Source organism: Camponotus vicinus, unplaced genomic scaffold, assembly GCF_025532165.1.
Source record: "Camponotus vicinus isolate PSW18456_S1 unplaced genomic scaffold, iyCamVici1.0 SCAF_4, whole genome shotgun sequence".
In the NCBI taxonomy this organism is placed as follows: domain Eukaryota; kingdom Metazoa; phylum Arthropoda; class Insecta; order Hymenoptera; family Formicidae; genus Camponotus; species Camponotus vicinus.
Genome location: NW_028141976.1, coordinates 3,824,066 through 3,838,393, shown reverse-complemented (window position 1 = coordinate 3,838,393; position 14,328 = coordinate 3,824,066). Strand labels below are relative to the sequence as shown.

The 14,328-nt window shown below is 29.0% G+C and overlaps 2 protein-coding genes across 4 annotated transcripts; one reads left to right on the top strand and one right to left on the bottom strand.

Annotated features, from left to right (window-relative positions):
- The first annotated feature begins 1,565 nt into the window (after positions 1-1,565).
- LOC145970981 (venom serine carboxypeptidase-like) lies at positions 1,566-3,795 on the top strand. 2 transcript variants are annotated; one of them, XM_083098101.1, is made up of 3 exons: positions 1,566-1,737; positions 1,958-2,297; positions 2,611-3,795. In XM_083098101.1, the coding sequence occupies exons 2-3, from the start codon at positions 2,001-2,003 to the stop codon at positions 3,730-3,732; spliced, it is 1,419 nt and encodes a 472-aa protein (XP_082954227.1). In that variant the 5' UTR covers positions 1,566-1,737; positions 1,958-2,000; the 3' UTR covers positions 3,733-3,795. The 2 variants fall into 2 exon arrangements, with proteins under 2 accessions (XP_082954227.1, XP_082954228.1); XM_083098102.1 differs by lacking the exon at positions 1,566-1,737 and having other exon boundaries at positions 1,748-2,297.
- A 55-nt stretch (positions 3,796-3,850) lies between these two features.
- Ppt2 (palmitoyl-protein thioesterase 2) lies at positions 3,851-5,993 on the bottom strand. Of its 2 annotated transcripts, none has more exons than XM_083098104.1 (4): positions 5,336-5,561; positions 4,989-5,238; positions 4,797-4,915; positions 3,851-4,714 (listed from the first exon to the last, which is right to left on the bottom strand). In XM_083098104.1, exons 2-4 carry the CDS (start codon positions 5,236-5,238, stop codon positions 4,361-4,363), a joined length of 723 nt encoding a protein of 240 aa, XP_082954230.1. In that variant the 5' UTR covers positions 5,336-5,561; the 3' UTR covers positions 3,851-4,360. The 2 variants fall into 2 exon arrangements, with proteins under 2 accessions (XP_082954230.1, XP_082954229.1); XM_083098103.1 differs by lacking the exon at positions 5,336-5,561 and adding an exon at positions 5,623-5,993 and having other exon boundaries at positions 3,856-4,714.
- Positions 5,994-14,328: the final 8,335 nt, after the last annotated feature.

The window sequence follows — 14,328 nt, the reverse complement described above, 5'->3', positions numbered from 1 at the left end:
TCTTGTATATTACAATTTCTGTATAAGATTGCAAGAAAAAATTACAGTATATAATTAAATCATTTACTTATATGAAATGAAATCTCAGTGATACACACACACACACACACACACACACACACACACACACACACACACACACACACACACACACACACACATATATATATATATATATATATATATATATATATATATATATACACACATACACACACACACACACACACACATTATATTTATCTTTTTTTTTTAAATTATCTTATATTGGTTGAATTTTAATATAAAATATATACGAGAAAAATTATGTCACAATAAGAATAAATTCATAGTATGTTTATATAACTTTTTTATAATGATAAATTCTTTGGATTTTTTTATTATGATATTTAGCAAATTTCAATTTATTTCATCTGCATTTCATTAAATTTAATCTAAGTATAATAAAAAAATTGATCTTACTGAAATATTTTTATACGATTTAATATAGAAAATTCCTAGCATAGTAATGAGTTTTAGTTTTTCCTGTTTATCTAATGTTTCCGAGAGCCAATTGTCATTCTTATAAATAGTTCTGTCAGGCATTTCTATCACAGTGCTGTTATTAATGTAATATCTCTAACAAAAAAATGATCACTTTGCCAAGGAATGATAACCATATCACTTGACCTTCCGAGTAGGTATCATAAGTTAAACCTGTTACAAAGTTGTTGGATTCACAATGTAGATCCTGAAAGAACGAAATTAACTATAATATAGTATAATGCACTGAAATCATATAAATTATATTAACTTAATGATAAGGATTGCAGTAATTTTCAACACTAGTATATATTGTCCGAATCATGAATAAAAAAGCTCATATAAGCAGTCTCACAAACTAAATCTGGAAAGAACAAATGTAGGAAATATGCTGGAAACAAAATTTCATGACAGCAACAAAATTTTTGCTTCCTTCTCCTTTTGAATCAAAATTTCACATCTATATTCTATTCTGCTTATGGCAAACTCAAGAAAATAAATTTTCTCAAATTATGCATAGGAAACTTTGTTTAATATTGCTCGAATTAATAAACCAAATCAGTCTGATTATAGCCTATTAAATTCCTTTAAGAAATGCAGCACAAATTTGAAACTATTATGATGGAGTGTCTTTTGTAAACTGTGTAACATTCTCTTCCTCATCCTGTTTGGAATTTGGAGAACTTAAATAATGTTTAAAATAAACATATCACAGCATCTATAAAAACATATATAAAACATTAATAATATTTTTAATGTTTAATAGATAGGAAATCCTCCTTTCTGCATCATTTGACATAATAATAAGAATGTCTTTCTTGCTATTATAAAATAATGAAATATAACATTTAAAAAAATAGCTTCAAAAATAACTAACATTATAACCCTTATAAAAATTTATAAATTACAATGTGTTAAATATCGAACTAAATCTATAAATAAATATAGTAAAATAAACACAATAATCCTCGCACTAACTCTGTTTTGATTGCTAATGCTAACGCGACTTGTGAACGTGAAAGAAGCGTGAAGTACTGCCAGTTGTGGTTAGGTTAACAATAAGAGTACTTTCCGATTTACGCATGATGCGCATGAAGTGACAGAAAATGTATAATAATATGCGTGACATGAACTATACATTTTCTGTCACCTCATGCGCATCATGCGTGAATCGGAAAGTACCCTAAGTTTGATCAGCTGATCGATAATTGAGCGGTAAGTAAAACAACAAATGCTTATAGCTATTGATTTGACATTTCTGTTATTGAAAATTGATCATAAATCTTTTCACGAATTCAGAGGAAATAATTCATGATTGGCTTCCTAATCACGCTTAAAACGAATAAAAAATAAAAACTGTCACGCTGAATGCGCATGATACAACCCTGAGATATATACTAGCGATAAAGCCACAAGTCATTTGCTGATCTTTCAGTTCGCAGTGAAGAGCCTATTAATCGCGATTTGCAGCCAGTAACATGAATAGTGTACTCGTTCCAACTTTGAGCTTATTATTCTTCGTATCATCGTACGAAAGTACATATGGATTCTTGAACGTATATCCACAACTCAAGGAGTATCGTCTCGCTGATGGAGAAGATCCTGGTACGCCGCTTTTTCTGACACCTTTGATAGAAAATGGAAAAATCGAAGAAGCACGAGCGAAGGCTACCGTCCAACACAAGGATATGGGCGATGTTAGCAGTTACTCGGGTTATTTCACAGTTAATAAAAAGTACAATTCCAATCTTTTCTTCTGGTTCTTCCCAGCTATGGTAAGCAATGATCAGTAATCTTTATATATATAATTATGTATATGGTTTAGTTGCTATAAAAGATTTTTGAATGCTTGTACATAACTAGTGCCTTATATATTTATACAAATTTTGGACATATGTACCTTTCAAAGTATTTTCTCTTTCTATGAACAATTATCTTACAATGATCTAATTGTGTATAAAATAATTTTTTAAATTTGATAGTTTTTCAATTATTATAATAATATAATGACATATATATGATTTATTACAAATTAAAATTATTGTAAGATTAAAATTGTTTAAAAGGAATTTTGTTTATGTGTCACAGCATAATCCAAAGACTGCGCCAGTAGTTTTATGGCTACAAGGTGGACCAGGTGCAACTTCAATGTTTGGTCTCTTTTTGGAAAACGGCCCATTCATTGTAACTGCTAATAAAACGTTAGAGATGCGAAAATATTCATGGAATTTGGAACACAATGTTATATACATTGATAATCCAGTTGGTACTGGCTATAGTTTTACTGATGACAAAAAGGGTTATGCCACAAATGAAGTGCAAGTAGGGAGAAATCTTAATTCTGCTTTGGTACAATTTTTCCTACTATTCCCAGAATTACAAAATAATGATTTCTTTGTCACTGGTGAGTCATATGCTGGGAAGTATGTACCAGCAGTGTCTTATGCCATTAAAAATTATAACATCAAAGCGAAAACAAAAATTAACTTGAAAGGTCTAGCTATTGGCAATGGATTATGTGATCCAGAAAACCAATTGCTATATAGTGATTATTTGTATCAACACGGGCTAATAGATCAAAATGGAAAGGCTGAATTCCAAAAATACGAACAAAAAAGCCGCGAGCTTATTAAACAGAAAGAGTTCACCAAAGCAGAAGAGATTTTTGAGGTACTCCTTAATAATGATTTAAATACCACTCCATCTCTGTTTCAAAATTTAACTGGTTTTGATTATTATTTCAATTATTTAAAAGTAAACGACAATAGTAATGATTCTAATTGGATGTCTGAGTGGATTCAAAGAGTCGATGTAAGATCTGCTATACATGTGGGTAATAATAGTTTCAACATTGAAACTAGCATTGTTGAAGAACATCTAAAAGAGGACATCATGCAATCTATAGTAGTCCTTTTAGAAAATCTTCTGAAAAACTATAGAATACTCATCTACAATGGACAATTGGATATCATTGTGGCATATCCACTCACGGAGAATTATATACAGAAAATGAAATGGTCAGGAGCAAACAAATATGCAAAAATGCCGAGAAAGTTATGGAATGTTGGAAACGAATTAGCGGGCTATGCGAAAACTGTTGACAATTTAACAGAGGTCCTTGTACGAAATGCGGGCCATATGGTTCCTTCCGATCAGCCAAAATGGGCATTAGATTTAATTACCCGTTTCACGCACAATAAAAAATTTTAAATGACTATCCATTGTTATACATAGGATGTATATAATAAAAACTACAGATTTCAATGATGTATATATACATATATGAACATACATTTAGTATATACAAATATCTTGATAATGTTTAAAATACTCTAAAGTTTTATAAAGTCAAAGACAGACATAATAGATTTATGTAATAGAAATTAATAAATTTACTTAAAAAAAATTTTGTGTATAAGTAATTTCTTGTTATATAGTTTATATATCATATAAAACCGATATAAAGTATATGGATCCATAATAGATAATTCTATTTCTTGAAATAGTCTAAGTTCATAACAAAAAATCTATAATTCTTATATATTACAATTCCTGTGTGTGATTACAAGAAAAAATTACAGTATATAATAAAAATCATTTACCTATATGATATGAAATAATTTTAGCGTTATAGATATACATGTCATGTTCGTCTCTCTCTTTTTTTTTAATTTGGATAAATTTAATTTCAATATAAAATGTAAAAGCAAAATATGTCACAATATAGATAAATTTATAATTATATAACTTTTTATTATATAATGATAAATTCTTTGGGTTTTCTATTATGATGATATTTGGTAAATTTAAATTCTATTTCATCTACATTTCATTAAATTTAATCTAAGTATGGTAATAAAAATTTATCTATTATTGAGATATTTTTATGCCATTCAGTATGGGGAATTCCTGGCACAGTAATGAGTTTTAGTTTCCCTCGTTTATCTAATGTTTTCAAGCCTATTGTATCATTCTTATAAATAGTTCTGTCACGCATTTCTATCACAGAGCTGTTATTATTGTAATATCCAAAATGGCTACTTTGCCAAGGAGTGATAACTCCATCATCTGGTCCTCCAATAAGTATCATACGTTTTAACTTAATTAAACCTGTTTTATAATCAGAATTATTGTAAACATCTATTTCATTATTCACATATGGTAAAAACTTGCTGTATTCACGATATAGATTCTGAAAGAACAAGAAATTCACTATAATACACTGTAATATAATTACTATAATATACTAAAATCATGAGAGAAGTTATATTAACTTGATGATGAGGATCATTCCAGTAATTTCCAACACTAGTATGTTGTCCAAGTCGTGAATAAAATAGTTCATAGGCAGTTTCACAAACTAAATCTGGAAAGAATAAATGCAGGAAACGTGCTGGAAATAAAATTTCATGATTACCACAAAATTCTTGTTTTCTTCTTTTTTTAAACATTATAATTTTACATACTTCCATATTGTCCTGCTTGTGGCGAACTCAGGGAAATAAAGTTTCTCACATTATGCATAGGAAATCTTTGTAATATTGCTCTGGCTAATAAACCACCCTGGCTATAGCCTATTAAATTAATTCCTTCAGGAAATGCAGCACCAATGGAAAGTACATCCGTACCAATTTCCTCTACCTGTTCCCACATTGGTTCCAGGCTACTCCAGCCTGGAAACCTGACAGTGTTGTAAACTGGAGTTCCAGGGTGCATCTAAATATTCATTAAAAATGCATTTCAAATAAAAAGATTAACTCAACTACTTCAGCTAAACTATAAATTATATTCAGAACATCTACAAGTTACCAACCTGAACATAAAAATAGTTATAAGATCATTAACAATATTTGAGAAACTGTATTAAATATACATTTGAAATGTAATAAATCAAATTATTGTATATAAGAGTGTAAATGTTTTTTTATTCCAATATATATAATTATATCTTTTTATCAATATTATGAGGCGAATATTAATATATACAGTAATTTATACGAAATAATTGCAACCATAATCAATGTCAGTGTCATTTCTTCACGCTAAAATGATAATATTAACAATGAATTTTCTTTTATTCTATCGTCAGCTGTTACCTACCTCCTGGATTCTGTTACTAATTATTTCCATGCTGTCACTTCCAGTAAGAACTCCATGAATGATGACTACAGCATGATATGATTTTGCTTCGTTATACGATAATAAAGAAATTAAAAACAAATAAATATATATCACAGAATTTGTATATGTCATTGTTTCTTGCATGAAACTGACTCTTAATCTCACAATTATTAGATTAGATCAGCTGTTTACAGCTGCACAACACATATCCAACTGCACAGCAATTTCTATATTTAAAATGAGATGGATACATAATTAAGTGCTTGAGAGAAAGAAAGAGAGAGGAAAAATGCAAACAAAGAACAGATCTCTCAATGCATTTCATGAAGCTGAAGAATGATAAAATAAAAAAGATAGAATGCAGAGAGAAAACTGAAAGGTAACATGGTCCACTTTTAGATGATTCCTGAAAGTGATACGCCCTCTGTGGACATTAAAAACGTGAAAACTACGAAGCCACAAATGTTCTCAGAGGATAACATATAATGTGCACAATTTCTGGTTCTATTCCGTGCTATGGGCACGAAATGCCGGTAGCACTAGTGCTGTACAGCAAGATGCTTATGTATAAATATAAATATGTATAAATATAAATTTTTAATTTTAATTTTTTAAATAAGTTTTGTGGCTCTCTCTCTCTCTCTCTTTCTCTCTCTTACAGGCTACAACTTTGTTTTGAAATATCTGCGTTATTTTTAGAAATATATATATATGCCGATCGAAAAAGCGAGCCGGAATGCAATCGATTAATTAATTAATATTTTATTCTCATGAAAATAATAACTATTCAATTTAAAATACAGTCAAACCTGGTTAAGTGGGACCTGGATAAGAGGGAAACCTCTATTACTGAGACTATTTCTAAGATCCTAACATTTTTGCATCAAAAAACCTCTGTAAGTAGGAATGCCCGACCTCTTTAACTGAGACTGATATTTAGCAATTCATAGCAATAATTACTTCTATAACTGAGACGACCCCATAGAAAACCTCTGTAACTAAGATTATTATCGTTTTTACATTGCAACGTTGTGTATGGCGTTATCGAAAATGACAGATATTTTTTAAATAAAATTTTTTTACAATGCATTACATTGTACATTTTTTCACATGTGTAATGACATAGTGCTTATTTGCATAATAAAGTTTATTTGAATACTTAATTTATATATGTATTTTTATTTGATAATTACCTCTATAAGTGAGACATACGCGTTTTGAACCTGGATAATTGAGAAATTGGGTAAGTGAGATACCTCTTTAAGTGGGATCAAATGAGCTGTCCCTTGCGATCTCACTTAACCAGGTTTGACTGTATTACATGAAATATATACGTTGGAATTACATACATATTCTATATATATATATATATATATATATATATATATATATATATATATATATATACTTCTCTTTTCGAAAGATATTATATTAGTATTGAAAAATCTAAACATAATATATATTTAATTCATTGATTCATATCTATTCTATGTCGCATCACGATATCATCAAGATATAAATAAGAAGTTGAAATTTGACTTCAATCGCGAAACATACTGTAATCTTTCAATGTAACGTTTAAAGATGAAATAAATATTTTTCTATATATTCATTGTCATATTCATATTTATATTTATTTACAAAAAACAAAATGCCTACTGTAAGATAAAAATATTTTTCAGTGTATTTCTATAAATCTTCTTAATTAGCAGTAAATTGATCTTTGATATTCATCAATCATTTTTTTTTATTATTTAAGAATTTAATTAATAATACATGTATAGAATTTGTTAAATTAATCATTGATTCTTTTGAAGAATTTATAATTAAAATTCGAAAAATATAAATATTGCAAAATATTTTAAAAATGTCTCTTCCTTTATATAAAATATAAAGAATTTCCTTTATATAAAATATAAAGAATGTTCCATTCTAATATAGTCAACATTATTTATATATTTTTATTATAATTTTTCCTAACAGCATAATATTTTTATGCTTAATACTCTATTTAATATAATGTACTAAATTATAAAATTTAATATAATTATATACAAAGTAATATTATTAATAAAAGTAGGTTGTATGCAACTGCAAATTGTCTTTTAGTCTAATCATTCCAATCACCATACATTCTTATCCAATATATTCTCTTCTTTGGGTCCTTAGATTATTATGGTTTATTGTATTCCTTTGTCCTAACATCATAAGGATTTGTCATGCTTCTTCCTTCTTATGGAGTCCATCTGAATATTTTTTATGGACATTTGTTCTCGGGTACAGATATTCAAATCATTCAGGTTTAAGATATTCAAATCACTGTAATTGTCCTTTTTCTATTTTCTCGATTACTGTCTCTTTTTCTTCCATTTTATTCAAAAATATTAATATAATTAATATAACATATATATGTATATATATATATTGTGTGTCACGCCCGCGGATCATAATCGATATTATCGAAGCGCGCGATACAACCGTTCGATACACGCGGCATTCGCGAAATTAAGACATTCGTTATTAAAAAAAGTAACAAGAACTTTAATAATTCACAATGTAGCACAATACAACAATACAAAATACGAAACTTGTAATTAAAATACGCGAATAGTCGGAGCCGTCGGAAATGCGTCCGAACAGTCTGACAGCTCGCTCGAATCTCTCTTGTCTGCTCTTCTTTTTAAACAATCCCTAATAACGTGTTAGGGGATGATACTTTTTTTTTAACTCCAAATTTATATTACAATCTGTCTCTGGCGGAGACATTCAGTAATACATATAACAATAATAATAATAATAATAATAATAATATTAATAATAATAATAATAATAATAATAATAATAATATAATTGCGTCCTGCAAGGAGAGTGCCCATTGGCACGTCCTTATAACTAGTAAGGGATTATTTAATTAAATCCTGGAGTATTTTTCTTTTTAGTCTACGTGTCAACTGTGTAACTTTCATAAGATCTGCTGCAAGAGCGTTGGGATGTGCTTCGATACGTTCCAAGTAGTTCAAACTAAATCTCTTTAACAGTTGGGATACCCAAGTCTCGATGTGGGATTTCGTTTGTGACGTATCACGGGGCATTAACTATAATTCTTAGCATCTTTGACTGAAACTTTTGAAGTTTTTCTATGTTAGAATTTGAGTATGTTCCCCAAAGCTGGATTCCATAACTCCATATTGGTTTAAGGATACATTTGTAAATTAGTAATTTATTGTCGATTGATAATAGTGATTTACGGCTAATAATCCAATACAGTTTTCTTAGTTGCAGTCGAAATTGCTTGCGTTTCATGAGTATGTGTTTAATAATAGTAGAGTCTAAGAGAGATACTAAAATTATATATATATATATATATATTTATATAATTTTAGTATCTCTCTTAGACTCTACTATTATTAAACACATACTCATGAAACGCAGGCAATTGTCGGAGAGACTAAGAGAGATACTAAAATTATATATATATATATATATATATATATATATATATATATATATATAATTTTAGTATCTCTCTTAGTCTCTCCGACTCTTCCCCTTCGACCTGTCCGGCATGAATAATCCTAACAGTAACTACGGCCGATATTCATAATCTTCTTATATTTAAGATCATCTTAAATAAAGTTTGATAATGTTATATGACCATTTTATTAGCCGAATGGAATCTTAAGTACTTAAGAGATGATCTTAAATATAAGAATAATCTATATGTGTGAATATCGATGTATGTTACCGCCGGCATAGCTCTCAGATTCATTAAAGTACTCAAACCTCCTCACCCGGCAAATGCCTTCATTAAGGTAAAGATACCATCAAGGAGAAAAAATTTTTTTTAATTTTATTTTTATTTTCTTTCAACATTTTTATTTTCTTTTTAGAGGTTTTCCAAATAGAAAATACAATACATATATAAAATATATATATATATATATATATATATATGTATTAAATTATAATTAACTTCCAATTACATAAACACATTACAAAATATGTAATTATGTATAACATAAGAATAATTATATTACAAATATATACAATTATATTACAAAATATATTACAAAATTTAATGCAGGATATAATATACAATGTGCATTACAAATATATATTTAAAAAAAATAATAATTTAAAACTTATTACAAAATAATTTATTACAAAGAATTACACGAAAGTATCCATATATGTATAATATCAAATTTATTAAAAATTTCTACATAGTCCAAACAAGACTGATTAGCGATAATTAATTACGCGATATTTATTATTAATAATCGATATACAATAATAGAATTTAAGAATAGAAATTAGTTTTATATCAATAATAATTTAAACGTAAATAATCGTGATCAAAAGAGTCATTAATAAAATTATTGATCGTTTTTTTCGCTTGAAGAAGAAAGTATTTGAATTAATAAAATTATTGATCGTTTTTTCGATTGTAGAAGAAAGTATTTGCATTACTGGCGCATTTTGTGCGGACTATTAAAGACAATATTCAAAGACGTGGAAAGATAGACAAAGCTTCGATGTATAAGTCAACGATTAAATTATAAGATAATGTTAAATTATAATAAATCGCGATTTAAAATTTCCGAGAAAACGCGACGAATTAATCTCGATAATATTCGAAATATCCGATTGCGATATGTATATCTTTTATAATATAATAATCGAAACGATATAATTATTATCATATAAATGCGAAGGTATTTCGACAGACAAGTTGATGTCTGTAATGTTTATGAACATAGTACTCACTGTCCGAGTCAATTGCGAATCTTTATAAGATAAATCCCGACTCGAATTCACGAGAAAACGCGACGAATAAATAAGTCGATAATACGCGGAATATTTGATCGCGATACGTATAATTTTTATAATATAATAATCGAAGCCCTCAATAGACACGTGCGCGATATAATTATTACCACGTAAATATAGAAAATCAAAAATATTTCAACAATCATTTGAGGTCTGTAATGTTTGTAAATATGCAATTCAGCGACCCAATTACTGTGAATTTTTATAAGATATATCGCGATTTAAAATTCGCGATAAAACGCGACGATAAATAAATCGATAATATTCAAAATATTCAATTGCAGATACGCGAGTGACATACCGGTAATCCGATAAAAAGAGGAGCGACCTTAAAAATGGAGAACGATTAACATCTTATTTCTACATCAGATTTCGCAAGCTCAATCTGCGAAAAAAAGTTAAGTGATCCATTGAACGTCGGGAATTCCATCGTAGGAGGAAACGAATCCTGGATCTTCCGGACTATTCCCGATAGCAATGATTTCAGTATTAAATCAAAGACAATTATCCCTCGTCATTATTTTCAATTCACGAAATTGATATTCACGTCAGAAAACATGTTCTTCCATTACTAAGAAATATATTTCTTTATTGAAAATTAAATGGATATAACCTTTGTTATTGAAATGTGATTACGAACGATTATATTTATAAATAATAAAATACATGCATTATTGGAGTTTGTGTTAAATGTGCGAACACATAATTTGGGGTACCGTCTGCGCGCGCGAGACGAATCGAACCCGATAACAGCAAGATTTAAAAAATTTCAATTCGAATAGTTTTCAAAATAAAATTAATGAAATAATTTTAAATATATAATTAATTCTAGATTAATTATCTAGATTCTTATTCTTGTAACGTTTAAATTAATAATTTTCTTTTCTTTTAATCAATATCTTACTGATATAAGGGTACCCATTCGATTCGTCTCTAAATTTTTAAGTATTCGCACATATTATGTAACATTCATGTATAATTTCGCGTATATATAATATATCATATTAACAAAAATTATAAAAATATTTTGGATACGTTAATTTGTTCATGTATTTTATTATACATATATATAAAATGATATATATATCTGAAAACTAATATTCTAAATTGGTGATGGATGTCCAATACTTGCAAATAGTTTCTTAAAAGAAACTAAAAACTACTATTAATATCCCCAGTACCTAGAAATAATTTTTCAAATGAGATAATTAATTAATAATTAATAAAATATATTCGTTCGTAAGCATTTTTATCAAAAAATTAATAAAAATTAATTACAATATAAAATTTCTTGAAAAACTAAAGTTTATACACAACGCTATATCCATATTTAATCTACTATTAAATTTTTCTGGCATTATATATATAGACAATAATAATACCAATCCTAATAATGATAGAACATTTTGAAGGAAGAAAAAAAAAAGATATATTTCTCTCATCTAAATATATATTATTTAAATTAATTCGACGTTAAAAAAGCGTATCGTCGTTGAATTACTACCGAAATCATTGCTTTCAGAAATTGCCAGGAAAACCTGGGATTAGTTCCAATCTTACAATAAAAATTCCCAATTTTTAACAGGGCACCGAACCAGACGTCGCGAATGGATCTCACAAGAACCGATGAGAAATAATTCTCCATGATGAAAATCGTTTCGACTCCTCGGCGGTACGAGCCACGCAACTTTCATTAACGTTCATTTAACGGAAGGAACAACGATAACTCTTTTATTAAAACGACAATTCTGTCTAAGAACGCGAAAAGAACGCGGGAAAAACACGGTGATTTCGCAATCGTAATTTATTAATTTATTTATGAATATTTACCGATACGAAATTCGTAAGTACAAATGTAACTGAAAAACAAATTATTAAATCCATAATAATTAACTCGCGATTCTATAATATCGAAAGTGATCGTTAAATTTTGTGAAGCTAATATTTAATCGTTGACTTATCACATCGAATCTTCACACTCTTATTCGATAATTCTGTATATTTAATTAGCAATATTTAGGAATATTATTTGACGAGAGGGACAGGGATAAAAATCTTTTGTTAAAACGATAATTTTGTATAAGAACTTGTATTAAAAATTTTATATTTGATCGCGCGATGTATATACTTTATATGTATACCTATACATAGACGGCACTCCCGATTTCGGTACGAGCGAAAATCCCATTTCACTTACAAGAATCAACTTCGAGCCAACCGGTCGGGATTGCAACGATACAACGAGCAAGGACTAAGCCCAAACCGGAAAGAAGACGAAACAATTGACGGAAATAGAGGAAAATGAAGTTCACCAACTCTTTTTCGCGCATAATTATCCTATCTCGTATCGAACCTGGACCCGCTAAGCACGATTTCAGGTGCTCCGCCCGGACATATTATGCCTCCCGCGGTTGCTATATGCTACACCAGGCTAGTAGACGGCAAAAGAAGAGGATACCCATATTTTTTAAATGCTAACATTCAGCAATTTAGAAAATGGGGAGGCAACCCCTTTTACCGAGCGAAAATCGTGCCTAGGGGAATCCACTCGACTCCTCAACAGGGTTAACACACGCAGTGCGTGTGGCTGTAGACGAGCAAAGAGAAGGGACCCATTGACGACCATTCCGAGCAATCGATCGAGTTCTAACTAATTCGGGCCGAATCACTTGACGAAGCACGAAGAAAGAGTGTACGTTGCATAGCAACGTGTGCAAACTCGAAACATCCCAGTTAGTTGGCATCGGAAGTAGAGACTCGTGACAATAAATAAAATTGGGATTTTATATGAAAAGTCCAAAAGTTCCGCGAAAACGCGACGACGCGAGAATATTACAACGCGAAAACGCGGTAACGAAGCGCTTGCCGTCCGCGGCACGTTGACGGCACCGACGACGCGAAAGGGTACTTAGCTTCCCATTCAGGCACCTTAAGATTTATCATAAACAGAAAAATTTAAGATAAACCTCAAGGCACCATCCAAGTACTAAGCCCTCCCACAGCGACAAGGTGTACCCCATGGGAGGGTTATATTATATATAATTTTATATATAATATAATACATAATTTGAAATTTATTTTGTAATATAGTACATAAATTTAAATTCGCAAATATAAACGATAAATAAAAATATAAAGGATAAGAGAACATCTATTATACAAAGCAATGTTCAAAATAATTAATTTTAAACCTAATTATTCCGCGCAATTAATTTTTACATTTTTACTTTTAAATAGATATATTTTAATATTATAAACTGCGTAATTACAAAATAATTTATATTTCTTAGATATAAACTTTTAAAAATATGATAAATAAAAAAATTTCTATTTTTTTATATATGAAATATTTAAATAAATATATTAATTTGAAATGTTTTATAAAACATAAAAGTATCTGAAAATATTAATTAATAAAAAATTTTATAAATGTTTTAATTATTTTAAAATAAAATGGAATATTTTTTATAAGTATACGTATTATATATGTTACAATTTAAAATCACTATTAAATCACAATCAAAGAAATAAAACGAAATATGTATATTTTGAATATATATGTTAATGATAAATAATTTATACATTGTTGCGTCCGCGGAACGCGGTATATATCGAACACGATATATATCGAACGCGCGCGACACAATCGGCATACGCTGACGCTCGTGCACTCGTAAATAATAACGCGATTTAAGGTGCACAAGAATTTTAATAAATCGCGAGTAACATACAAGAATTCAGAATAATCGTAAAACGGATCACAAATAGACGCACGTCCGCACAACTTGACAGCTGGGCTTAGACTCTCTGACAGTCGTTGTTATAACAATATCTTGACAACGCGCGCGAAAACGA

Bases quoted from the DNA above. Each gene is read 5' to 3' on its own strand.
- LOC145970981 (XM_083098101.1), top strand. From the start codon at position 2,001: ATGAATAGTGTACTCGTTCCAACTTTGAGCTTATTATTCTTCGTATCA. The intron at 2,298-2,610 runs GTAAGCAATGAT...TATGTGTCACAG, and splicing joins TCTGGTTCTTCCCAGCTATG to CATAATCCAAAGACTGCGCC.
- Ppt2 (XM_083098103.1), bottom strand. From the start codon at position 5,787: ATGCAAGAAACAATGACATATACAAATTCTGTGATATATATTTATTTG. The intron at 4,916-4,988 runs GTATGTAAAATT...TTTTATTTCCAG, and splicing joins ACAAGCAGGACAATATGGAA to CACGTTTCCTGCATTTATTC. The intron at 4,715-4,796 runs GTTAATATAACT...TTGTTCTTTCAG, and splicing joins GGAATGATCCTCATCATCAA to AATCTATATCGTGAATACAG.